Here is a 26,300-nt window from a genome sequence, read left to right as displayed (position 1 = left end):
TCATAAGGATGAACCGTTTCTCTTCCTGTTGCCTGATGTTCTGTCCATCTAAAAGACTTGTAATATGTTTCCTTGGGTGCTGATTGAGACGCTTCAATCACACCATTAATAAAACTACACCAGTGTACACAAACGTGCTTCGTACATCCATTTTTCCTCTGATTGATGGCTCACTCTCCATCTTTACCATCCAGTCAAGAAACGAAATCCTCTTAGTCTACGTGGCCTGCTGGAGCTCATAACTCTTACAGTGCTGCTGCATAGTCTGGACAGATTTGTGGGTTTTAAGTAATGCGTCGTCAGGAAAAAATCTGGGTATTCATGGTGTAGTTTCAGTAATAAAGCAGCAGCTGCATTTTCTCCCCTCCCCCCTCTGTGTTTGTGTGAACAGCTGAAGTTGACAGAATCCACTGCCCATAAGGTTTTGCACTTAATTTGTCCTAGTTTTCTAAAACCAATGTTAACATGCATTCTTTAATAAATATGTGATTTCTTTCTTACTCAAGTAACTGTTTTTTTTTTTCTCTTTACATCGCAAAAAAAGGTCAACTCTAGAGAATACATCATTTATTAAACAAAGTGTTATGCTTTAGTATTTACATAAAATTGACATTTAATTTATGTGCACTTAAAATCTACACAGCTGGAGGCACACCTGAGCATGGGAGGCATTACAGCAGGCGCTGGCTTTATCTCAGTTACACACTGGCAGCATCACGATTTAGAGGTAAAGCCATTCATCAAGCTCACAAATGTGGAGTACTGCACACTGAATGTCAAATCCATGCCCTTATATGAAGGACAGGTGGGTTTTAGATGCATTTTGGAGCTTAATTTATAACAAACGTCTGATTATCTGTCTTCTTAGCACATAGAGGAGAATCTAAAAATGTAAACACTCATGGTACACTGTGGCTAATCCGCTAAGTACTGAACAAACTGCTTGTATCTGTCAAGTACTCACACTTGGTTCATGTACAGCACACACAGCGTGACTCAAGAGTCTTTGTAGTAGTTGTTGAAGTTGATGCGAAGGAGGAAATCCTCTAGATGAGGCTGGTAGCCTCTGTTCACCAGCTTGGTCACCACTGAGGAGACAAAAGAAACAAAGCGCTCTGTAATTTTCTACCTGTAGAGACTGCTAAAAGACCACTTAAGGACAGGTTCACATTTGTCCACGTCAGTACTCACATGTACATGTACATGTACATGAAAACATTTTTAACCTGCTCAAAGCACCATTAAGAGACCCCTTACTGACATGTTTCCAGTGTGAGTGATGGAGCACAAAACTCAGGCCTTTTCAGGTTCAGCTGAAGCTGATGCGAGCAGGGTGAGTTAGAAAAATGTAAAGTCTTTAGTATGAAATTGCCTTTTTGTTTGACCGTCCCTCTGCTGTGGCTCAGTAAGAAAACTATCTGTCCAAACATAAAGAGGGGTTTTGTCTCCCGTCGCCCACGCTGAATCGCTTTAGGAGGGATCTCTTAATAACGAGGAGGAGGAACAATTAGAGCCAGAAAAAACTTTCAGTGTACAACATGAGCGTGTCAGTGCTGATGTAAGACAGGCCTGAAAAAACAGGAACTTCTCTTTTAAATCTCAGTGAAATAAACAAGACAAATGAATAAAAACTGTACTGATTTAACCAAAACACTCGTTATCCAATAATCATCACATCGAGAGGGAAAGGCTTGAACACACGCAAGTTCAAACCAGATCAAAAACGTAATTCAGTCATCTTAATCAATGATGGACCTGACTACAGCTCAGAAACATCTTAATCACTGTGCAGCAAAAAGGGGAATACTCACATGTGGCAAGTGCAGAGAAAACCATTAAAACCAGTAAAATGTCACTGGATGACTTAATTAATCCCCTTCATTCAGAGGAGATTTGATACGCTTTAAAAAACAAACTCAGTTTGATTGAATTTGGCAAACTTTAATTAAGAACCTTGCAGCAGCAGCATCATACAAACAAGTGAATGATGTGCTTTTAGCCCATTTTTCCTCCTCAGATTATTACTGTTCCTATTTTTCACTTCCTGAATATCAAGTGGATGTTACAGCACACCTTCTGGCTTTATAATTACTATGCTGAGCGACAACTGAGTGATTCTTTTGCAAACTACTCAATAAAACATGCTTGAGAATAACAAAAACAAGGCAGGATTAGAACGGCTTCACATTTTCATGATCCTGCTCCCAGAATTACAATAAACACGGTTGAGTTTCATTAAATTTAACAATATTGTGTCCTTACCTTTGAAAAGGAAGTGAGAGTAATACTTGAAGGTGTTGTACGACTGCTGCATAGCAATGAAGCTGGGGTGCACTGCCTCCCCCTGTTGGCTGTCCCACGGCTGTGCGATCAGCTGGGCCCGAAACTTGAGGATCAGGCTGAAGATGCTGTGGATGATGTTCATGACCGGAGCCGCTTTCTCTGTCAGCAAACCCCTGGAGAGACGGGGGAGGTGAGGGAGGAGAGGGAGGCGAGGGTGCAAAGTTTAAGAAACATGACAAGGAACTCTGGAGTGACTTTTCAGACGGGCTGAAGTTCTACACAGAAAAGTGTGATACTGACAACCTCTCCTAATGAGATTAAATCATTCATCGGGTTCAGGAGTTAGCCACAGATCCAGCTGGAATTTTAATTAACTTGCAACGAGGAGGTTGAATGAATTTTCCACGAATTTATGCGTGCAGAGTTTTCTGCTTCAGCTCGCTGTGCCTGTGAGGAGCCTGAAGAACTGCCCTGAATTTCTCCACTTTCTGAGATGTTGTGGCCTAAAATCCTGATGGCTTAAATTATGTTTTTTCTGTCTCTATTAAAGTTTATGAACTCTGCAGAACGTGTAATGTTGAATCTTGTATGTGAAGGGTCAGGGCTCCCGGAAAGTTCCCAGTAGAGCTGCCCCAGATGATCGAGGAGTCGACTGAACTCAACGATTAAAAGACAAAGACAGCTTTGATGGACATAAACATGAGGGAACCTCTGATTTTCACTTCATAGTTAATTTAATATCTTTGGTTTTGGGTCAAAATAAGAAGATGGAAACACTCTGAACTCCAGGAAAGTGTGATGGACATTTTTCATTCTTTTCTGCTGTTCTATAAACCAAATCATTCATCAACACAGTCAAAAACCCAAAAGATATTCAATTATAGAAGACTGAGAAACAGCAAACATTCACCTCTGATGAGCTACAAACAGATCATTTTTGGTGTTTAAAACTTGATGAATTAAAACAATGAGTAAATTATTTGTTGGCCTTCAATTTACCGTTGATCAGCTAATTGATTAATCAACTCTGTTTCAGCTCTAGCTCCATGAGCAGTCTGCTAAAAATCCAACACAAACCTGAAAGCATCATGTTTGTAGGGATGCACCACTCCAACTATTTAGGAGCCAATATCAGCTCCGATGCCTTAACTCATGTGGTATGTGCCAATACCGATCAGTGATCTGATACCTGTGCTCTCTTTTCACAACCTTTAAATCTCAAACAGTTGATTAATTAACTAACCAATCTTTGCCGCTCTACCCTGGAATCATTTTAAGTAAGGTAACATGAGGCCACCGTGATCAATGCATGTAACCGACAGCAGTCAAGTCCCAAAGTGAAGAAACTGCATTTAATGCAAACGTTTGTTATTTCACGGCTGACAGACCACTTAATGAAGTTTCTGAGGGACTCTTCAGCGAGTGTTAGGTCATTCATTCAAGAGGTTGTAATACATTTTAACATTATGTGTTACTGCAAAACGCCAAAAAATATGTAGCTCAAAACATTTGAATCAGTTTTTCGATGCTGATATAAAAGCATTCTAATGAAGAGTCCTCTCTGCGGGCTCAGGTGAGGAGTCTTGGTGTTTTCAGCTTGTGCTCAGTTTATGCAAACAGTTCTCAGGTATGTTAGGTTAAGTGTGCATGCTCTCACATGAGGTGAAAAGCTGATAACGTTGAATATTTGGAGCTGTAATCACAAACCATCCTGAAAAGTTTAAAATGAACTGCATTCAAGGGGAGACAAGGTCATATGGGCTTGCTCCAAAATGTCCCAGAATGCAGTAAGTTGGAGAAAAATATCACATAACAAGTAACACCAAGCAGACACTGCAACAGAAACCATCATGTGCACATATGCAGTTCCAGCCCTCACCTGAAGATGGCTCTGTTGAGGTAGTCTGCGTGTGTGCGGTGGATGGCGTCCAGGTCGCTGGCGGTGGCCAGCTTGGCTGTGAACTCGCTCCAGGACACTTGCAGGATCTGGTTGGCGATGTATCCCTGTATCACCTTGACGAAATGCTGCATCTCATGTCTGTACAGCTGCAGCTGACGGAACTGCACCGAGCGGCCGGCGCCTTTCACCAGCGCTGAGGGAGACAGAGCGAGCCACGATCAGGGCTGCGGGGACTGAAACATCTGCTGGTTACAGACTTTCAGGTGTGAGGATCTACTGCTTTTCTGCATCATCGCTGTAAAATCTACACCTCTGGGCTGCTTCTTCACTGTTGGTCAGCAGTCTGAGCTCACTGAGGGAATTGGACAGGGATTCATCTGGATCTGACTTTTACAGACAAACCTTCACTGATTCTAATTCTAATTCTTTTCTTTTCTTTTAGTCCTGCTTAAGGTCAAAAAAATGCAGTCTGAGCCCCAGATTAAGTGATAAGTAATACTAATGTTATAATCACTTAAGTTTACTTCCCTCTAATACCACAATACTTTGTTTTTTCCCCTACAGGATCCATTTATGTAGTCTGTATGCAGGCTTTCACTGATCAATACCGTCTAACCCAGTGAAGCACACTTTTACAACAATCCCACTGGTATGAGATGCGCTTCCCATAAATAAAACATAAAGGAATCGCAGCATTCCCCTCGATGAATATTTTATAAACAGCCGAGCACAACAGGAAGAATCTTAACTCTTCCGTCTCAGAGGTAACGTGGAGTCTGAGCTTGGCCTGGATCAAACACTCCCACCCTCTCACCTGTCCTCTTGAGGTGGAACCAGACCTCGCGGAGGCTCCACACCATGTGTTTGAGCTGCAACAGGAACGAGAACAGACGGTTGTACTTGTTCATGCAGCTGTCCGTGATGATGATGTTCAACGGCCAGTCCACCTGGGAGATGGCACGAAGGAAAAGAGAGAAAGACACATGGGGGGGGGGAGTGTGAAAGAAAGCAAAGGGGAACAGGAGTTGGGAAAAACAGGTAATGGGAGAGTGAGGGGAGGGGAGGAGAGGAGAAAGGTGTGAGTGCAGACACATTGATAAAGGAGGTGAGAGGATGGTGAAGGGAAGACAGAGTGTGAGAGATGGGGGGTAAAAGCGGGAGAGGAATGGGAGAAAATGAACATGTAGGGAGAGAGAGAGTGAAGTCAGACAAAGATAGGGAGGGAGGGAGATTCAGCAGGAGGAACAAGCGTGAGAGCGATAGAAGAACAAAGAGCGAGAACAGAGGACAAAGAGAGCGGCATTAGTCACCGCGCATGTCGTCCAAAAGACCCGGCGCCAATCAATCTACGAGGTTCAGCCATTTAAGTGTGTGATAAGCTAATTTTCCACACCCAGAGCACTTTGTCAAAACGTGACGGGTCGACACATTCAAGCTGCCACTCGCGCCGATATGGACGAACCCGTGCATGCGTGCGTCACTTGCTCGTGCTGCCTCACCTTGTAGCGCAGCTCCAGACAGTTGAGAGAGTCGGGGGCGTGTGGGTGGAAGGTCTCCGGGAGGAAGCGCAGGGCGAAGGTGAAGTTGCCTGCTAAGGGGGTGTCCCCATGTAAGCTGTACTGCAGGGCCTTGCTGAGGATGGAGTTCAGCACCAGAGGGGTCAGCAGCTCGCCGGGAGTCTGGCCGCTGCCCAGCTGGGTGGGGGAGACATCAGGCAAATAAACCCACAAAAGGTCAAACATGGATGATGACCCGTACCTGCACACCTGTTTGCTATTCATCCAAACAAACACTCTGAGTATCTGATTACGATGATTAGCTCGCTTTCCGGTTGAAGGTGTGCTAATCAGTGGAATCAGCTGGCGGAGTGTTTGGCAGGGACAAAAACCTTCTGTCTCATGGGCCCCATGGGACAGATGTACATGAATGTTTCTGCAGAACAGCACCAAGGTGTTAGCACAGGCTGTGCTTGTTATTTCATGCCAGGAAGCTTGGGCTTGACATAAGTGGTCGGGGAATCTGGCGGTGACGCACTGTGTGATGCAGAACAGGCCCAGAGAGACATCAGATCGGAAATACTTTTTTTTTAAGTGCCTAGAATCATTGTTTTTATAATACCAGTGTAGCAAATTAAATCGTGCACACAATGTGACAACGAACAAGGTGATGAAGACCTGAACCTGCAGCCCCCCTCGGCTTTACGGAGCTTCAGAGCGAGTTTCAGCTCATCGTTTAGCTGCCTGACTCTGACCTTCACTGATCTGGTTCACTCTCTGCCCTCAGAGCGCCGTCTTCCGCCGCAGCAGCGAGCTGTTCCTCTAGAAACCAGCTGTGCACTGCCTGCTCAACACCCAACAGCAGACAGACAGTTAGTGACTAGCTGGTAAACACAGCGGAGCATTTAGCAGCTACAGAGCCAGATGTTTCCCTCAGGGGTTGGTGGAGACCAAAAACAGAGGTGAAAGTGAGTCAATGTTGAATTTACATTCACCAGATGGTCAAAGATACGACTCCAAATGAGTGATAACATTGCTCTTAAACTGCTGAATGTATAAATGAGCAACTGTTTGTCACATCAACTTCATTGGTGATGAAATATTGATGTTCACAACTTGTCTCTGTGGCCACCAAACTGCCAAAAAATCAAGCAGAGTTTGTTTGTGTCCACATGACAAAAGTAAGTCCAATATTCACTCTCTAGCTCCATCTTCTCCACCAACTCCTGAGGGAAATATCAGGCCCTGAGCTGCTAAATGCTCCATTCTGTTCACCAGTTAGTCATTAACTTTGTGTGTGTCTGGCAGGTTGGCGAAAGCTGCTTTTTAGGACTTCTGCTGAAACAGCTGCCTGCCGCCGCTGCTGAAGATGATGCTGCTGAGAGCAGCAGGGGTAAGCCAGAGCAGCTAAGTTGGGGGTCCGTAAACCAAAACAGTGAGTTTGAAGATGACGAAAAGCTCCATCAGGTTAAGGAACTGCGGCGCTGGGTGATAACCCTCTGTGGGACGAGCGACCCTTTGACATTACACATAGGCATTTAATCTATTATTAATATGAAACATATTGATTAGAGCAGCTCTCACTGTGCTCCGTCTTGCTAGTCCACAACAGCAATACACACAGGCTGTAGGATACTGAATTAGACCTGCAGGAGAAAATATGAACCCTCACACAAGGGTCGCGTAACGTCCTTCAGACAACTGCTACCGACTGTGGTGCATACATTTCTAAATAATGACCAACTGTGTCCTCAGGTTTTGGTGTACATCTGGGTATTACTCAGCATGTACTTGATTATGGAAACACTGGCTGAGTCTACAAGGTTCCCCATGCATGAAAGCAGATAACACTAAATGCATGCAGAGCTAATGAGTGTGTTTAAAATAAAAAATATTAAAATGTATTGCATTCCAAGCGAGACCAGGACATCTGGTCTTCTTCCAACATGTCCTCTCGTGTCCTGTCCTAGAATCCAGTAAACTACAGAAATACACCACATGACTGTTTTGAATGGGCACAGAGATGGCGCCAACACTTCTTAAAGAGCCTCACCTTTTCAAAGAGCAGGTCGCTGAGGGACTGCGCGAACTCGCCATCCTCCATCAGCAGGAAGTGGCGCAGCGCCTCAAAGTGTCTTTCCACCCCCAACTCCACAAAGAAGTAGTCCACCACTGCCTTGTTCACCAAAGATACACTGGGGATAGAGGGTGGAGGAGACAATGACCAACATAAGACAGGAAACCTTCTGACACCAGAATCAGGACAGGAAATGTTGCTGAATTGAAAATTTTGGTTCAGGTTTTGAAGACGATGAACGTCAGCTCTGGAGAAAGCTCAGGGAACACACTGGTGTTATTTTTCACTCTCTGGATGACTTCCTCAGTCCCATTACTTTAAATTACTCCTAAGCAACTCACATTAATTTAACAGTGGGTCTTAGGGAAGGCTCTCTTTAACTGACAAGTCAGCAGAGAAGAGATAAAAATAGAGTTGAAAATCTCAAACTCCATTGTGTCGTCTAAGCACAGGATGAAAATGTGTTAATAAAAACTGAGTGCTGTGAATTCAGCGCTAAATATACTGCACTACCTGTGTGTGTGTGTGCAGAAAGAGACGAGGAAGCCATTTCTTTACACACAAAGGCCAAAATGCACCGTGTGCAGAAACAGTGTAGGTGAAGACTGACAAGCTTGTCTGGAGTTCTGATGGAATTTCAAATGGAAAAAAGGTTCATACAAAGATGAAATTTAATTTTTCCTCCAGTGCAGTTAAAGTGGTTTGGAGTAGCACAAAAATAGCAGGAGAGTGAAAACCTCACACCTGCATCTCTCTTAAACACAATATTTGGCTTTATGGGTAAAATAATCATGTCTTTTTCAGGCTCTGGTATCCAATAACCTGCAACGTGCTCACAAATGTGATGTTTTGTAACACAAAGCAGACCCTTTCCTCCTGCAGCTTGCTTTCAGTCAGACACTCACTGTGTGATGAGCGGGGTGGTGACGGAGTGTTTTATCAGAACTGGCAGGGAAACCATCTCGCTGAGTTGGACAGCAGTGGTGTCTGTGGCTCTGCGGAGCGTGGGGTCCATAGGGAGGCCCCAGGGGCCCCGAGTTACCTGCTTCAGCAGCTGACACTCAGGGGACGAAGCTGTGTGAGAGGGAGATGAAAGCCATGTTGCTGAATAAATAACTTTCACAACAGCAGAAAAATGTGTTGTTTTTTGTCCAGTGAAAAAGAAACTGAAGTCAAATAATTATCCAAAACATTTTTGCCAAAATGGATGATGCAAAATAAATGCTTGAAATATTCATTTAATTATTATACTGTTATACTAAGTAAAGCTGATACAATAAGTGGATCCACATAAAATTAACTGGCAACTATTTTGGCCAAGATTAATCATTTATCTGAATATGTGAACTTCAACATTTGCTAAAATACTATGAACTAAATGATTAATTGAGAAAATAACCAATTAATTGATAATGAAAGTAGTTGCAGCCCTAAAACTAAGGTCCTACAGGTGTTTGGTTTGTCCATTCTGGGTTACTATAGAAACATGGCGGACTTGATTCTTATTTTCATGTGGTCATGCACAAATAAAAACATAATTAGGAATATTATATTCCATTTCTGCCATATTCTGCCAATAGATTCCTCTAAATCTTACACACACGTCCTTTAAAATGACCTCAGAGGTGAATCAAAACCTCTCAGAGACAATCAACATAAAGAAAACATAAAGGCTTCACAACAGGGAGCGTTCACTGCAGTGTGATTCCATGAGATAGCTCTATACTGTGAGTTGTTAGTTATGTTGTCCACTTTCTATATTAATGCCAACACTCCCTAAATAATTAGCGCTCCTGACTTTGATCAGCAGTGTGGAAAATGTATTCGGCTGACTAGATTCTGAATGATTTCATGGAGACCCTGGAAGCCTGCATGAATAATGGCAGCATGAGTGCACAGCACACGCAGAGTGGAAAAGACAAGATATTACTTCAACGAGCCATGATGCATCCCACCCAAACACAAACCAGACTTAATACCCTTATGAAATATCGCTGCTTTTTATGCACCTGCGCCTGCTGATGGAGTAAATATTTAACAGCCTCTGGAAACGAATCACTCATGTATTAATTTACATGGAGTAAGCTCCACTGCTGTAAGGTGTCTAATTTTCATTTCTCTGCAACTTGACATGACGTTTGGTGTAAAAGATGCTTCATTTTTCATTAAGTTATTTGAGAGATATAAGGGTAAGTAAAGTAAACCGGCTGCAAAAAATTTCAGACTGAAGTCAGATTTGTAGTGTAGGCTACAACACTTTTTGTTGATAAAAGAATGTGTTCAGCTTTGGGGTTTTTTGTCTCATGTGTTCTCTTATCTTATTATTATCTTATTCCATTACCAGCATGTTTTGTCATTTGTTAAATAGTTTTTAAATAAAGTCTGGGCTTCTGCCACTAAGGTGGCATTATTGAGGGTAACCAACAACGTTATACCAAACATGCACTCTTGAAATCAAAGTTTAGTTTATGATACTATTGACCATAAATGTCTAAAAGTGTCCGGTCCTACAGTTAAAAGGTGTTGGTTTGGATCCCCTTTTGTTTTTGATGGAAATGCTCTGTTTTGGCAACTATAAGGGATTCCATTGTCTCTCTACAGTGCTGTGCTAATGACAGCCAGATATAAATACTTGTAGATACCTGTGATCACAAACTTTCATCACAAAGGTGAATGTTCACACTTATAGATACAACTAATTAAAATTTGAATGTCAAGCATGAAAGGTTCACTTCTATTTTTATCAGTTGAGAACTACCCTACACTCAGTTGGAGGTTTATTATTGTCATTAAATTGTCATGGTCTAGTAGAAACAGTCCTGTAATAAATCCTGCCTTCATGACGGTTACAGTGTTCAGTTTTTGTGTCTTAGAGAGGTGTTAATTCAACTGTATGATCGTTTGGAGGCTGCAGTCTGGGCTGCTGTTGAATTCTGCTGTGAAATACAAAGAAGTGTTTCTAATATTTAGTTTATCCTCATTAAAAAGATGTGTGACCTCACAGATTCCCTGTAGTATGTACAATAATGCCATGTCCACATTTCCCACATAAGCGATGGCCAAAGATTAATGGTTCCTTTGGCACGCTCATACGTTTTCAACTAACCCATTAGGTTGTAGCAGTCTTCGTAGTGCTCCACCTGGTACTGAGCAGACAAAGCCAAGAGGTATTCTTGCTCAGACTTTTCTCCAGGGGACAAACCGAAGGCCGCTGCCCAGGACCCCATGCTCTCAACCAGCTGCTCACCAGGGCCATCCGACTTAGAGCCTGCAGAGAAAGGTGAAACAATTACTTTAACATACACAGAGCACAATTTTCAGTGGCATCTTCATCTGTCTAACACAATTTTTAACAACAGTTTGGAAAAATACTCAACAGTACAACAAAACAGTTATTAGCGTATATGCAAATGTCACAACATCTTACGGTAGAGCAGTTGTGGCTTGAAGATTTTCACCTAGGTATTTTGGGACTGCCCAAAACCCGACAGCATTACACTATTTATTCTTTGCATCCTAACTGAGAACATGCCAAACAATAATCCAAGCTATCTGCTTAAGATTTTGCTTTTTAATTGAAAAAGAAAAAGGACAAAAGCCTCTTGGTAAAAGTCACAATTGTACAATGGAGAGAAATCATTCATTTGGTTTCTGTCAAGGAAAGGGTTACACAAAAGGTGCAACTCAAAATAGAAATATTAGACTATGACTATGGATTGAGCAGATCTGTCTTGATTTTCAAGTGTTCTTAAATAGAATGAATTAATTTTATTCATTATTTCAACTTGCTGACAAGATCATCTCCTCTATGTTTGAGTTTTTGTGTTGTGTCTTGAGTTGATGCAATAAAAATACAGCAAAAAATATATATAAGAGAGTGTGTATATATACACATATATATATAAAGATTATTGTCTTGGATTAAATTTGTATCATAACATACTATCTTGAGTTTGCTAAGTGCCACTTGAGCGTGCCTGCAGAATGTGCACCACTTATTATTCATTACCTTTACCATCTCCGTTGTCTTCCGTCTTCTGCTGATTTCCACTCCCTTTGCCCTTCACCACACAATCGACTCCAAGTGAAGAGTCTGATGAGTGGCCATAAGCACTGCCTGGTAGAACAGAGGCTTGCGGCTCCGTCCCCAACACCACACAACCCACCCCCAGCGTCGAATCAGAGGAGTGTCCATAGACACTGCCAGGTAGTGGTGATGGAGGCAGTTCAATTTTGGACACAACACATCCAATGCTTAAATTTGAGTCTGAAGAATGACCGTAGGTACTGCCAGGAAGAGGAGAACGTTTGGGTTCGTCTCCTGAAACTACACATCCAACACCCAACGTCGAGTCTGAGGAGTGACCGTAAGAGCTTCCAGGAAGGGCGGACCGGGCGGGTTCAAGTCCAGATACCACACAGCCTGCTTGAAGGACGCAGTCTGAGGCATGCCCATGTTTACTCCAACGCAGTCTCTCTTCAGGTATGTTAGACACAAACTCACCAACTTTTATATTAGCATCGGAGGAGTGACCATGGATGCTGGGAGAAGGAAGTGGTGCAACAACATCTGAGACGTTCTCCCCAACTTTGATGTGGGCATCTGAACTGTGACCATGAACATTTGGCAAGGGCAGAAGAGCTACTACATCTGAAACATGCCCACCGACTTTGATGTGGGCATCTGAGGCATGACCGTGGATATTTGGAGTAGGAAGAGGAGGTACAAATTCAGAAACGTTTTCCCCAACTTTAATGTGAGCATCGGAGGAGTGACCGTGGGCACCAGAGGAAGGTAGAGGAGCATTAACGTCCGAAACATGTGATCCTATCTTGATGTGCGAATCTGAAGTGTGACCGTGGACGTTGGGGGATGGAAGAGGAGCAGTTACCTCTGACACAAACTGTCCGACCTTTATGAGAGCATCAGAGGAATGAGCGTGGATGCTGGGTGAAGGCTGCGGGGCAATTGCATTTGAAACCAGTCCTCCAGCGTTTAGGTGTTCACTGGAGACATGAATGTTTGGCAAAGAAATATTTTCACCAGCTTTAACTTGAGCATCTTGGGGGCTTGCAGGAGGTTCTTCAATCCCAGCACAGTCAGAAAAACTTGTCACGACTTTGTGATGACCATTATCCTTGCCATCTTGCTTTACCACATCATTGTCTTTGGTAGTCTCAGCAGATTTACTACTGTCTTCATTTGCCTCTGCTTTACTTCCCAAATTCTCCATTTCAGTCCTCTGTTCCATCATGGATCCAGCTTCTACTTGCTTGTTGTCTGTCAGTGAGCTACTCCCATCTTCTAACTGCACTGAGGCTTGAGAGGGATGTCCATAAACGCTTGCTTTAGATGTGATTTGGGGCTCCTTGGGGGTGTACTGGCCGAGTGGAAAGCTGGATTTAGAGGCTTGACCAAAGGGGCTGGCTTTAGGGAGACTCTCTTGGACTTGAGACATGTTCTCTCCTATGGCAATGTGAGAAAAAGAGGGGTGGTTCTGGATCAAGTCGGGCTGGACTGCAGGTCCCCAGCGAGGCCGGGGCTGGGCTGGCGCTTGGCCAGTGATACCCTCAAGTGGACTAAAGGGGGCACTGAAGTCATAGTCTACAAGTTGTGCTGTGGGACACACTTCAGGTAGGTCAGAGCCGATCTCCTGCAGGGCCGTGTCCACCTGCTGGCTGTCAGGATTTGGTGACTTGGGGAGAAAGTCATTGATGTCAATGTCTTCAGAGATGAGGGCCGGGTCCACTCTGAGGGGATTCAGGGTGGGTGAAGGTGGTGGTGGTGATGCAGCATCAGATTCTTGAGTCTCCACTTGCTGCTGTTCAGATGGATCTTGAGTGGGAGATTCCTGTTAAGAGAAAATACTATGGAGACATCTACAGCACTCACTATGGGAGAGCATGATTCAGTCGAAAGGAATGGAATTAATGCAAGAAACCAGTGTTGTCATACCAGTGTTGGTTGTGGCACAGTCTGTTGTGTTGAGGGAACAGATGGCAGAACTTCCATGGGAGGTCTCTGCTGGCCTAAAGGATATTTCTCTAGTATTGCCTGGAAATGACATGAGAGCTTTGGATAAAATTACTTCCCTACCTGCCATAATAACGAGCTCTTGAGTCATATTTCCCTTGCCCTCTATGTTTTCTATGGTAATTTAAGACAAACCTGAGTCTGCTGCCTGTCATGCATGAAGAACTGAGCCCGGGCTTCGTCAAGTCTCATTCGCTGCACCCGCCACATGGCCCGCCTCTCTCTGCGAGCTGCTTCCTCTGACAGACGGCTGTACTGAGCTATCAGCTCCTTCCTGCAATTTGAGTGCAGTAAGACGCAAGCAGCAAGTAAATCATTTAGCTGAGGGTGTTTTCTAGAGCAACTTGCAGTAAACGCTGGTCTCAAAGAGCTGCATCTGATGATTATTTTCATTATGGGCTAATCTTCCAATAATTTTCATGATTAATAAATGAACCATTTGGTCTACAAAAATGCCAGACAATAGTGAAAAATGGCAATCACAATCTCCAAGAGTCATAAAGGGACATCTCCACACGCCTTTAAGATATCTGAATATTGTTGAAATATTCAGTTTACAATCATAGAAGACTCAGACAAATGTTAACATTTTGGGGTTTTTTGCTTTAAAAATGACTCAAAACAATAAATTAATTATCACACAATAGTGGGCCATCATTACAGATCTAACCTTTTTTCCACCAGGTCATTCAGTCACCAGGCAGCAGCGAAATATGAATATTCACGCCCTAAACACACATTGGCTGGTAAACTCTGACCTCTAATACCTCACTCAGTAACAACTTCTAGCCCTCTTAGAGAAATCCACTCGTGCCGTGCTCACTTTACAGGCTCTGATCACATCTGTTCAAGCTGCGGCGTCACACAGTTATCCCACTTGCATAGAAATTCGGCACAACTCCAGCCGCTGAAATATCCCACACAGATGGAATTCATGTCCCATCATGTTTGCACATAGCCAGTTAATATATCCTAGATCAAATAAAATTTGAGTGGAGCTTAATCAATCATCAATAAAACATTGACATCTCCAGCAGCAGCTGTAAAAACAGTCAGACCTGGCTCTCTGCTCCAGTTGCTCCTCCAGGGCTTGTAGTCTCTTTTCTCTGTCCCTAACCTCTCTGGCAAAGCTGAAGTCATCCTCCTCCAGCTTCTTCTTGGCTGCGCTTCGCCACTGGTGCGCACACACACACAAACACAAACACATATCATTGCTTTCGGCTTCTAAAATGGACATCAAATCTGTGGGGGAAGTGTATGAATCAAAATTTCCGTTTACACTTATTTACACTTTACTCTGATCTGACAGATTTTCTCAATTCAATTCAATTTTATTCTTACACCAAATCACAACAGAAGTTCTCTCAGGACACTCAGCAGGTCAGGACTATACTCTTTAATCTACAGAGACCCAACAAATCCCCCAATGAGCCAGCATTTGGCCACAGTGGCGAGAAAAAAACCTTCCTTTTAACAGGCAGACACCTCGAGCAGCAGAACCAGAATCTGGGTGGGTGGCCATCTGCCTCCACCGGTTGGTCGTAGAAGCACTGCCGCATTTTAAAGTGGCTACAATCAGTATTTTCATAATCTATCGAATGACAATGTGAGAGGCGTCACTTGTAATGATGAAAAGAATTATCACCTAAACCTGCCACTCAACTTTGCCGAGCTTTTTGTCGTGGTTAAACTCTGTTTAGCTTTCCAGCTACAACTTTGGGTGTGGTTCATTTTCATTGCTTTCATAGCTTCACAGTTACCCACAGCAGGCAGCGGTCCTCCGCAAAAAGCTCTAAAAAAACACTGTACACTTTCTGCTCAGCACCAAATACCAGACGGAGACATTTAACGACTTGCTGGTGAACACAGTGGAGCCTTTAGCAGCTAAAGAGCCAGATATTCCCTCAGGAGTTGGTTGAGACACAACAACTATTTTTATATCAACTTAAAAGTTGATTTTGTATTCATAATCGGTTTCTGCTGCAAGAAAGTGGCCAAAAAAATCAGGTTTAACATTTGAGTACTATCAAAATGTAAGAAATAACTGTTATTTTGCTCTCTTTAACACATCATATTTTCTTGCAGACACAGGCTTATTATTGTGCTTTCTCACATATTTCTGTGTCAACACATGCAAGCAAAAGCACAATTCTTAATCCCTATTCACACACACAATACATATTTTAGTCTCTCTCACACACATTCTACCTCTTGCTCCTGCTCCAGGTGCTGTTTCAGCTCCTCAAAACGCTCCCTCTTCTTTGCCTCCTCGGCCAGACGCTGTGACACCTGGCGCCCTACAGGAGTCATGAGAGATAACAGTGGGCTGCTTATCCCCCCTCGCATAGAAAAGTACATAATATTTCGGTCTTTCTCACACGTACACACACAGACAAACACACAAAACATCACCACCTGCCTCACACACACACAAATAATCCTGATGCCAAGACATCGGGCCAGACTTTGCACTGCCCTCCTAAACTTTGCCACATTTTTTGAAGTAATAAATGATGCGAGGAGGTTTCTAAAGTGTGCGAGCAATGATTGGATTTCACAGCCCATAATATTGCAAGCCGTACAAGGTATTTCTCACTGCTGAGTGTCTCTGCTGCTCTCCGGAGAGGAATGAATGGAGCTGAAAGAAACTCTCATAGGCAAGAGTCAGCAAGCGAGTGTGGGTTATACTCAGAGCCCAGCCATTTGTTAAAAGTATACTCAGCAGGTCGGGGGTGTGCATATACATCAAGAGCTATATAAAATTATACTTGCAGTGTGTGTATGTGTGTGTGTGTGTGTGTGTGTGCGCGCATGTGTGTGTAAATGTAACACTAACCGCGGATGCTCTCCAGGGTTTTGGCTGCCGACTCTCTGACCTGATTGATCAGCTCCTGACGTGCCTGCTCTGCTCGCTGGGCCTTACAATAGACAGACAAGAAATCATCATTAGCAAAGATCTATCTGCCTGCCCTGTGGCTCACCTCTGCCAGTCAGCACATCCAGCAGCACACATGTCACAGCCCATACGAAACAGGTTGTTACACTAAATCAAGCGGCGTGCCAGCCCCAGACTTCAGCTGCATCATTTTAATGACTCGCTGCTTCTCATGACTTCTCAGCACCTTAGTGGCAGTGTCACCATCATGGATCATGCTTTCTATCTATCTGTATCAATCTATCTTGATATTTATATAATTAAAAGAAACTCCCCTCTCTGTCTTTAGAGACAATACCAATGTAATGACTCGTCTTAGTGTGGGTTTGCCTTCCCTCCCTGATGTTTTAAATTCCCTTGATGCTCAAAACCTAGCAGACATAACTTGTCTGTATTAAGGTAATACGCCATGTTGTCTGCCATGTCCACCGACATTCGCTACATATGAAACATCTTCCTTTATGCTCATTTGACTAAAGCTCCTGTCAGACATAACTGGAGGAGCAATATTAACAAAAACTCATAATACGCATCACAGGTAAGACAGTGGCGCATGGAGATGACATGCATGTGTCTCCGTACTTGCTCCTCCCTGCTGATGGCGCTGTTCTTAGCAATCCTCTCCAGCCGTCCGCGGTACACAGCACAGTCCCTCTCTATCTCCTCCACCTCCTGGAGGGAGAAGGTGACGGCAATGCGAGGCACCGGCAGCTCCGACCAGCAGATGTAGTGCTGTGGACACAGTTAACAGGGAGTCAGCACAATAAAGGAGGCTTGTTGTTTTAAATGTGTTGACAGCATGGGTTTTCATACGCCAAAGTTCCCTGTTGGGCTGCAAATCACAATTGTTTCATTAGTCTGCTGATTATCAATCAATTGAGTGGTCTAGTCAGGAAGGAGCTCAAAATCTTTATACCATCACATAAGCAGAACATTCTTCCAGTTCAGAAGCTGGAATCAGCAAATGATTGGCAAAATTATGATGATTAAAATTCATTCATTCATTTTCTCTTAATTGACTAACTGATTAATAGACTAATTGTTGTAGCTCTGGTGCCTTTCATAACAAAAGATGTACTATCAACTGCACAAGAAAGCAAAGTGTCTTGCAGTGAATTTGTGAGAAAACTAATTTTTTCACCTAAAAACGAACAGACTGTAAACCAGCTTTACGTTGGATGTTTCATTTAAAACAGCCACAATGACCTTTTTTCCTAAGAAACGCCACATCAAACCGACTGGATAGCCGTTAGCACATTAGGATCAATCCTCTCACTTTTGCATTTTTTAATCCATAATGTCAGACGTGTTCACAGCCACCCTGCAGTGGGTCCAGGAATAACAGAAAGTGGAAATTAGCATACAGAGAAACACTGTAGTTACAGGATAGCAATTAGTCAGGAGCATGAGCCCTGCGGTTTAGGTCAGGTGGGTCGAGTCACAAAAAAACATTATGCGCTGGTGAATCAGCAGGGGAGTCACAGAGAGGTGAGGAAATTATACACAGTTAGATTAAATAAAACTTCAACGCTTCACTGAGGCTCTCCATTTGTCTGGCATGCTAAGCTTACTGTCATCATACCAACAGAGAAAAGTCCCCTCATGTACAAAGACTACTCCTAAACTTAGCGGTCTGTACGGCTGCTTTGCAGGCAGCAGTGCAGGAAATTACATGGTAACTCATAATGGTACATGGACAGCATTTAGTGCACAATACAAACGGCATCACCATACAGGCAGTTCAGAGATATGAAATGTATTACAGGAATATCATTTCTATGTTAAACAATTAGTCCATTCATCAATTGACAGACCATTAATCAGCGGATTTTTTTGATAATCAATTCATAATACAAGTGATTTTTCAAGCAAAAATGCCAAAAATTTGACTGTTCCTGCTTCTGAAATATGATAATGTGCTTTTCTCTCTCACCCACCTTCTGCACTATTTTTCACCATTTTCTGATAAGGAAAAATCAGCAAATAATCAATAATAAAAATAATGCTAAGTGTAAGCTTGCAACTAATGAAAAACCACAAAATTCAGCTTAATTTGATTGAAAAAAGAGAAAAGTAGCAAATCTTCACATTTTATAAACTTGGCTGGCATTTCTATTTGAAAAATGAAAACTAAAATATTTTTCTGCTGAGCGACTGATAAATTTGCAAATCATACATCATGATGATTGTCCCAAAAGAGGAAAATAGATATCTAAAAGGGCAATATTCGCTTTACAAAGGCTGCAGTGACAGAGAGCGGAACAGTTCAGAGGTCAAATGTCTGCAAAAAACAACTCATGCTTTTCCATCAGTGGCACAAGAGAACGTATCACAATACTGATGAATGTGTATTGATGATGTTTTGCAAGAGCCTGTGTGCCTATATGTCACAGTATTGATTATTTGTCCCGTCCCCTTCGGGCGGTAGAGATTTCCACATGGGTAGAATTCCTGTGACAGGTAGATAATTGTGGAGCAGATTTTGTGGATATCAGTGCCAATCTGTGCCTCTCTAAGCCAAAACCGCACACTGGCTGTCTACTAACTGCAAGAAAAACAGATCAAATATGGTTGTGTAAACTTGGGGATTAACGTCTTATGTGCCTAATTTATTCACTGCAAACAACATTCGCTTTGTACTGAATAAATTAAGGACATAAATTAGGCTATATGCATTAGTATCTTTACACCATCTGTAATAATGAAGGCGTTAAACGTACAAACGGACCTGTGGGCAGCAGATCTTGAGGAGGTTGATGGTCTTTCCACAGACGTACACATCATTGGCGATGTGTCTCAGGAATATGGGCACACAATCCTCCACATCCTTTGAGATCAGAGTGTAGCCTTGGACCCAGAAGTGTTTGTCTGCAGAAATGCAAAGATCACACGTCGTGCTACAACACAGACCGAGGAGTTTTACAGCTCCATTGTGCCTCTGTTAACAGCATGACACACTCACAACAGAAGTACAAAAAGCAACAGTGGGGGAGTAAGACTCAGCCTGCAGCTGGCCTAAAACTTTTCCTTATTAGTATGACTTACGGGGCATGGCAAAACTCTGGCCGCTTGAATTAACACTTGGAAATTGTTAGCGCTTAGCTCAGTGATCCTAAGCAAAAAGCATAAGAGAACATGAATGCACTGAGCTTCCAGAGCTCTTTACAGAAAGCCTGCGGCTTGCCAAGAAAGCTTAGCTGCTGATTGCTTCCCTGGCTGACGGACTTCGAGGAGAACAATGACATTTGTGTGTCCTCCAAAAAGCAGCAGCGAGAAGTGCAGAGGTTCACTGCGGGAGTTGATGAGGTGTAGCCGATGAGCAAATGAACCTCTTAGCCAGACAAAGCAGAGGTGATAGTCTGACCTTGAATGGGGTGTTGCATGACATACAATATTTGGTCAGGCTGTAATGATTATTATACAACCATATTTATGGAGTACTGTCAAAATGAAGCAGTACAATGTCTACTTGTTTGGGGAACAGGATGCCATTAATCATTCTTTACAGTTCCTTAATATAGGGTTGACACTAACAATTATTTTCATTATTGATTTTTCTGACGATCAGTTTCTCAATTAATCGGTTTGTAAGTAACGTTCCAGAAAATAGTGACAGATGCTCAAGGTCGCAATTTCAGATGTATTGTTTTCTCAGTGCACTCTTATATATAACAAAGAAAAGCAACAAATCCCCACATATATGAAAAACTGATGCCAGTGAAAGTTTGGAATTTTTACATTAGAAGTTACTTAAACGATTCGTCAATTATCCAATTAACTGCAAATTAAGTGTCTGTCGACTGACTTATTGTTTCATCATTTCAGCTCATCCCTCATTATGTTCATAACTTAATTAAAAATTGGAATGGAAACGGAAAATTAATTTCCAGGAGTGACTGTTAATCAACACGTTTCGTTTATTTTAACTGCAGCTGTTATGATCTGTTGATCAAAAGAAAATCTATACACAATTACCAATTAACTGTTTAAGTCACATTTCAAGTAAAAATGTCAAAACATTTCATGAAACCAGGAACATAAATGTGAGAGTTAACCGTTTTCTGTTTTCTGATGTGGAGCAAATAATTCATGTGTCAATTGGGGAAATACTCAGTTTTATTGATAATTGTTTGTTGCAACCGTATAAAACTTTGATTTGAGCTGTAACAAATGAATGCGTCTTTATGTGAAACAGTAAATATTAAAGTCTATTAAATCTCAAGTCTGCCTGCTCCTGTAGAGCACAGACGGGTCTGAATTTGTCTGCACCGCGAGGATCGTCTCCCACTGTCTCAACTCTACTCCTCTGCTCTCCTCAAAGAGGCGAGTCTTTAATTAGACGAGAGAAAATGAATTCAGCCCGTCCAGATTTCTCAAGGACAATCACAGGAGAAGAAATTTAAGAAAAAAATAGTAATTCAGAACATGTTTTGTTCCAGTCAGCGTGGCGTACCAAGTGAAAAGAATAAAGGAACATTATCTATTTATGTTTGTCCCTGTGGCTTATGGAGCAGAGATGGCTCTGGTCCCCACAGCTGTGGTAGCCGATTCCGTTTCCCACTGATTATCATCCAATAACTTCATGACATCCTTTATAGAAACAAGGACAAATCCAACTAGGCAATAAAGGCTGTAATGAAATCTATTTTTTTCTGTCTGGCAGCCTTTTCATTTTCAGATCCTGCTGACTGAAGCCAAAGTGTTTATGCCACAGCATGCGCACATGCGTGTGTGTGTGCGTGTGTGGTTGTCATCTCACCTCTGAAGCTGAGATACTCCTCATTGACCTGGATCATGAATTCTCCATACACATCTCGAAACACACCGCTATACACCCAGTCAGACACAAACCTAAGTGGAAAAAAAACAGTCAGTTCTGCATATCAGTGAAGTAAACTCACGTCCTTGGGCTCTATCATTTTGTTTTGAAGACGCATATCTGCATGAGGAGCCGAGCGACTGACCGTGTATAAGGTTCACAGCTGCTCTTCAGCAGCGACAGCAGGACCGGATAGTTCTCGTTGCTGCAGTTATTCTGTGCTTCATTGTACAGGTAGGACAGCAGTTTAACACCCTGAGGAGAGCCACATGGCACTGAGCTGACTTCCCATCTGATAGGCTAAACACAGCCATGATGGATGACATATTGCAGTTTGCAGATAAAAGCGCACTCACCACAGGGAAGGTAGCTTGGCCTGCACCCAAAGGCCCATCTACACAGCACAGTTCTGACAGGTACCTTAGATTAAAAGAAAGCAGAGATTGTTTTGATCTCTCTGTCGGGACATGACTGTACTGTCGACTGGGTGAGGTTTGAGGTTCAAAGGTGTGAAATGAACACAAGACTCCAGCATTAGAAAAAGAAAATGAAAAAAAGGTCTGACTTCACCTCAGTTGGCGGCCCACTTTGCGGAAGAGGAATGAAATAGTCAGCAGGCTGAGGGTAGGTGGCGTGCTAAGAACACAAGCCCTGTAGTAATGCAGATACTTCCGCAGACCACCTGTGAAAGCCTGTGAGACACACGTATATTTGTTAAATTTCATGATCTATACTGATGTAAAAATACTGAAATGGTCCCTTTACCTTGTGAATAAACTGAAACATGCACTTGTACTTTTGCTCTTGTTTACATATAGTGCCTTTTTGACTAAATGTGTCTTTGTGGCGTTAACATTGTTGCAGATTTCCCACTGCCATTAACACTTGGGCATTAAGACTCTTTTCTTACATTATCATATTTGTACTTTTTGATTATTTACGTATGAATGTGTATTTGTGTGAACTCACTTGTCACAAATTGCCCCTTGAGAGACAAAGTTTTTTTAATTGAACTGAAATGATGACCACGACATGTTCTGCCATGCAGAACATGAGTGGAGAAGGGAGGGGTAACATGTGCTCAACAGCATTAATGATGTATAGACAAACATACCTGAAACACTAGGCCTTTTTTGTCAGCACTCTGCAGGGAGAAGCGACTGAGCCTCAAGTAGTAGGTGCCATACTGAGCCAGCTCTCCCAAGAGACGAGACACGCTCTCTGGAGAGGCTCCCGACACGCACACACCAGGTCTGACGTCAAACTGAACACTCTGGCAAGGAGATTACATATTTACAGATGGTGGAGAAAATACAATGAATAACTCTACAGTCTAATAACATCCAATAAAGCAGCCCTGCAGCAAAGACTGACATTGTAAAACTTGTGATATTGAATTTTCGTTGAGGCTGTCAGAGTCACCTCCATGGTGATTTCTGAAGGTTTGTGGTGTTATTATTTTAGACTGCAACACATAATCAGGTGTTTGTTATGTTGTCCTTCCAGTGGTTGTTTTATGAGAAGTGGATACAAAGTGCCTAGACAGGACTCTTCTGGGGGGACAAAAACAACACAGACAATATTTTGCAATCTAGCACAACACGACCTCAAACCACAGGCTCAAAGATTACCTCTGGGTTTAACACCTCTCTGACAGCTGCAACAAAACTTCTGCACAAGTTGTATCTGATGCAGGTTATTATGTTACAGTAGATAGACAATAGCGTTTAGAGGTGTTCATAATATTGTGTCCAGCTCTTGTTCCAGCCTACATGTTAATGAGAACAGGCTGCTAGGCAAAGAGGACGTAAGGGGCTGAGGAAGCAAAGAGGAGAGGATGAACTTCTGTTGTAAATAAGTATAATCTCCTGGAAACATAAAAACTTAATGGGAAACAATAAAGCAAAAGAAGAGCTACCCTGAGGTTTTGATTTCTGCATTAGGAATACTTTCATTTATTTCTTCATCATTTATTGCATCCTGTCAGGCGGCTGACTTGAGTGTCTGCTTGTTAACACTTTTATATTTAGTCTTTTTTTAGTTTTTGTAGATTTGAGGCAGTTATGTTTTTATAAGTCAGCTGGGTTTGTTTATATCACACAGGCAGATTGTCCATTGATTCTGCTCTCTGACTCTCTTCACGGTTTCTTTTTTGTAATTGTTGGTGTCACAGTGCTTTCATCACTTCTGTCAGACTCTTCAGTCTGACAGATCCCTAAAACAACAGATCGGATGCATTTTATTACTTTTAAGAGACCGACAGAAAAGGAAATGCACCTGGTCGAGAGGGAAGGTCGTGGATGCCACTCCGATCAAGACGTTGAGGAGGTCAGACACCAGTTGTGTCTGGGAGTCCAGGGGCAGCGGGAGGAGAGGAGAGGGTGTGCTAGTGCTGACTACTCTCATCTCCCCCTCCCATAGACGATAGAGTTGGTCAAAGGCCTCCCTGCCTCCCTCTGTCAGATAGAGTGACTCCCTTTTTCCCGGTGGGCTAGGAGGAAAAAATAATTAAAATTTGATGTTGTGTTCCAGATAGAGAGAGAGAGAGAGAGAGAGAGAGAGAGAAACTGAAAACTGATTTAATAGGTCATATTCTCCAACACTAGCTCGACTACTTTTGCTTTGCTCCATTTGCCTTAGTTTTGTCACGTGACACACCACGTTTACTAGTTCATAGCTTTTTCTCTCCGACAAATTTGATAACCTATTAATCAGAAGTCATTTATCATGCAAATATGTCAAGTTAAAGAAATCACCTTAGACTCTTGGAACTTGTGAAGGGTACTTTTCAATATTTTCTGACATCGTACCAACTAAATTATTAATCAGTTGTCCTGTGATTATTTTTAGACTGGCTACGTGTAGTTAAAATTTTGTCTGGAAAGTAGTTTGACATGCTTATGATCAAACAGCACAACTGTTGTGTCACTTACCAGCCAACAGACTCCCAGCAGCGGCGCCTTCCAGGCTCAAAAGTGCGGAGAGCCTCCCATATATCGATATCTGGAATGGGGCTGGGCTCTGACTGAGAGTCTGGGGTCAGGTTGGAAGCTGACTGGAAGCCTTCATCCTCAGACTGATCTAAAGAGGAAGGGACCTGCACAGACAACAATAAAGCCTGATGATCACACATTTGCACACAAGTAGGAACCCACTGCCATGTTATAATGAACTCAGACTGACCTGGCCATTTGACAGAGCAACTCAAACTAAACATGCATTATAGATACTAGACTAAGACATAGTCTCATACCCTTATAGCCAGCCCAGTTACATCAATGTTACTGGGAACAGGAGGCAGGTCCAGTCTAATGTCTATGTCTGAGGTGCGAGTGTGCTGCAGTGCTCCAAACAGCGTCAGCCTCGTCTCCCTCTCAAATCGTTCTTCCGCTTCCGACGAAGTCCTCAGAGCCAGCAGTCCTGCCCCTGGAGGGGCATCCATCAACCTCTGAGTTCCCCACAAACTCTCCAAAGTACCCCATTCCTCGCCACACACTAGACCCCATGCCCGGGCCTCTAGCCTCTGCAACTCCTCGCTCTGGTAGCCCCAGGGTTGAGGCCTCCGCAACACGGGCCTCTCTCGTCTCATATAATCCCTGCTAAAAGAGGTCGGTGGAGGAGGTGCCGAGCCAGCTAGGTGCACCAACAGCTCAAGGACTGCGTCTACTTCCTTCAGGCCAGAGGATGCTCCCTCCAGCAGCCTCTCCAGCTGCTCCTCCAACCTCTCTGCTTCCTCTCGGCACCCTGCCACCCGTAAGTCAAAGCATATCATCAGGACTTTGTTTCTGGCAGGTGTATTAGCTGTGGCACTCTGTCCCGGGGTGGACCCTTTGGTGCCATCTTGAAATATCTTGGACAGCAGGGCACCGTAGGCACACTTCTTGAGAGCTCTGCGGAAGCCTTCTCTTGAGACTCCTCCCAGGGCACGGCGCTTCCATGATACCCCTGACAGGCTGCAGTCACACAGGGCACCCAGCAGCTCAGTGATACTGCTGCTGTTGCAGATGGGCTTCGTGGAGTTGTTAAGGTTCGAGTGCATGCTGGCACTGTTGCCTCAACCTGCATGAATGAAACAAAACTGGCTTAAACGGCGTAGCTTTTTTTGTTTTAACAATAAACTGGGGTAGACAGAGCACAGCTGTCACTATAACCATAGTAATTGTTTAGCTAGACTTTATGCAGTATTAAAAACTAGACATGTTCAGTCCTTCCAAAATTTCTTTCTCCTCTTTTAACCACCAATTTTAGTAAGTGACACGTAAACTAGACAATCAATATATTTCTACTGAGCCAGCTAACGGTGATTAGCTAAGCCAACATTAGCTGCTGTATGTTAGTTGGTACTTCTGTATATCACACCGCATATTGAATTAACCAACCGAGTACTAACGACAACAACACTTTTGAATAATTTACCCTCTCGAAATGGTGTCTTTTCCGTGGATTCAGACAGTCTCAATATTGCATACACCCGGAGTGGCTCCTTCCTGTGCATGCTAACGTTTGTTATTAGCAAGCCCTCAATCAACTAGCTAGCTGTCCTGCTTAGCTTCTGTACCAAGCACGCGGCAGCAGGTAGGTGGGTCCTCTACACGACTCCCAAATATCTTTACTACTCACTGGTTTCTTGTTACAGCATATTAGTGGCAGTCAATATGCTGCAATGGTGTTGTTGCTAGCTATTTGCTACTTAGTCTCTCCATTCATCGTCAGTTCTCTGCCGCGGGACTACCACAAAATTAGAATCTGCCCCTTT

The 26,300-nt window shown here is 43.0% G+C and overlaps 1 protein-coding gene across 1 annotated transcript; it reads right to left on the bottom strand.

Moving 5' to 3' along the window:
- Positions 1 to 552: 552 nt before the first annotated feature.
- On the bottom strand, positions 553 to 26,300 carry tubgcp6 (tubulin gamma complex component 6). The gene is made up of 25 exons (XM_070971900.1): positions 25,961 to 26,300; positions 24,798 to 25,603; positions 24,478 to 24,641; positions 23,822 to 24,035; positions 22,659 to 22,817; positions 22,115 to 22,236; positions 21,901 to 21,964; positions 21,690 to 21,799; positions 21,485 to 21,576; positions 19,454 to 19,593; positions 17,308 to 17,457; positions 16,627 to 16,708; positions 15,999 to 16,087; positions 14,849 to 14,964; positions 13,926 to 14,064; positions 13,713 to 13,811; positions 11,766 to 13,608; positions 10,863 to 11,024; positions 8,662 to 8,830; positions 7,733 to 7,874; positions 5,683 to 5,877; positions 4,998 to 5,130; positions 4,163 to 4,376; positions 2,263 to 2,456; positions 553 to 1,088 (listed from the first exon to the last, which is right to left on the bottom strand). Exons 2-25 carry the CDS (start codon positions 25,581 to 25,583, stop codon positions 997 to 999), a joined length of 5,670 nt encoding a protein of 1,889 aa, XP_070828001.1. The 5' UTR covers positions 25,584 to 25,603; positions 25,961 to 26,300; the 3' UTR covers positions 553 to 996.

This window comes from Chaetodon trifascialis, chromosome 10 (assembly GCF_039877785.1).
Source record: "Chaetodon trifascialis isolate fChaTrf1 chromosome 10, fChaTrf1.hap1, whole genome shotgun sequence".
NCBI lineage: Eukaryota > Metazoa > Chordata > Actinopteri > Chaetodontiformes > Chaetodontidae > Chaetodon > Chaetodon trifascialis.
The sequence above is the reverse complement of the archived record's forward strand: the minus strand, read 5'-3'. Positions and strand labels throughout refer to the sequence as shown.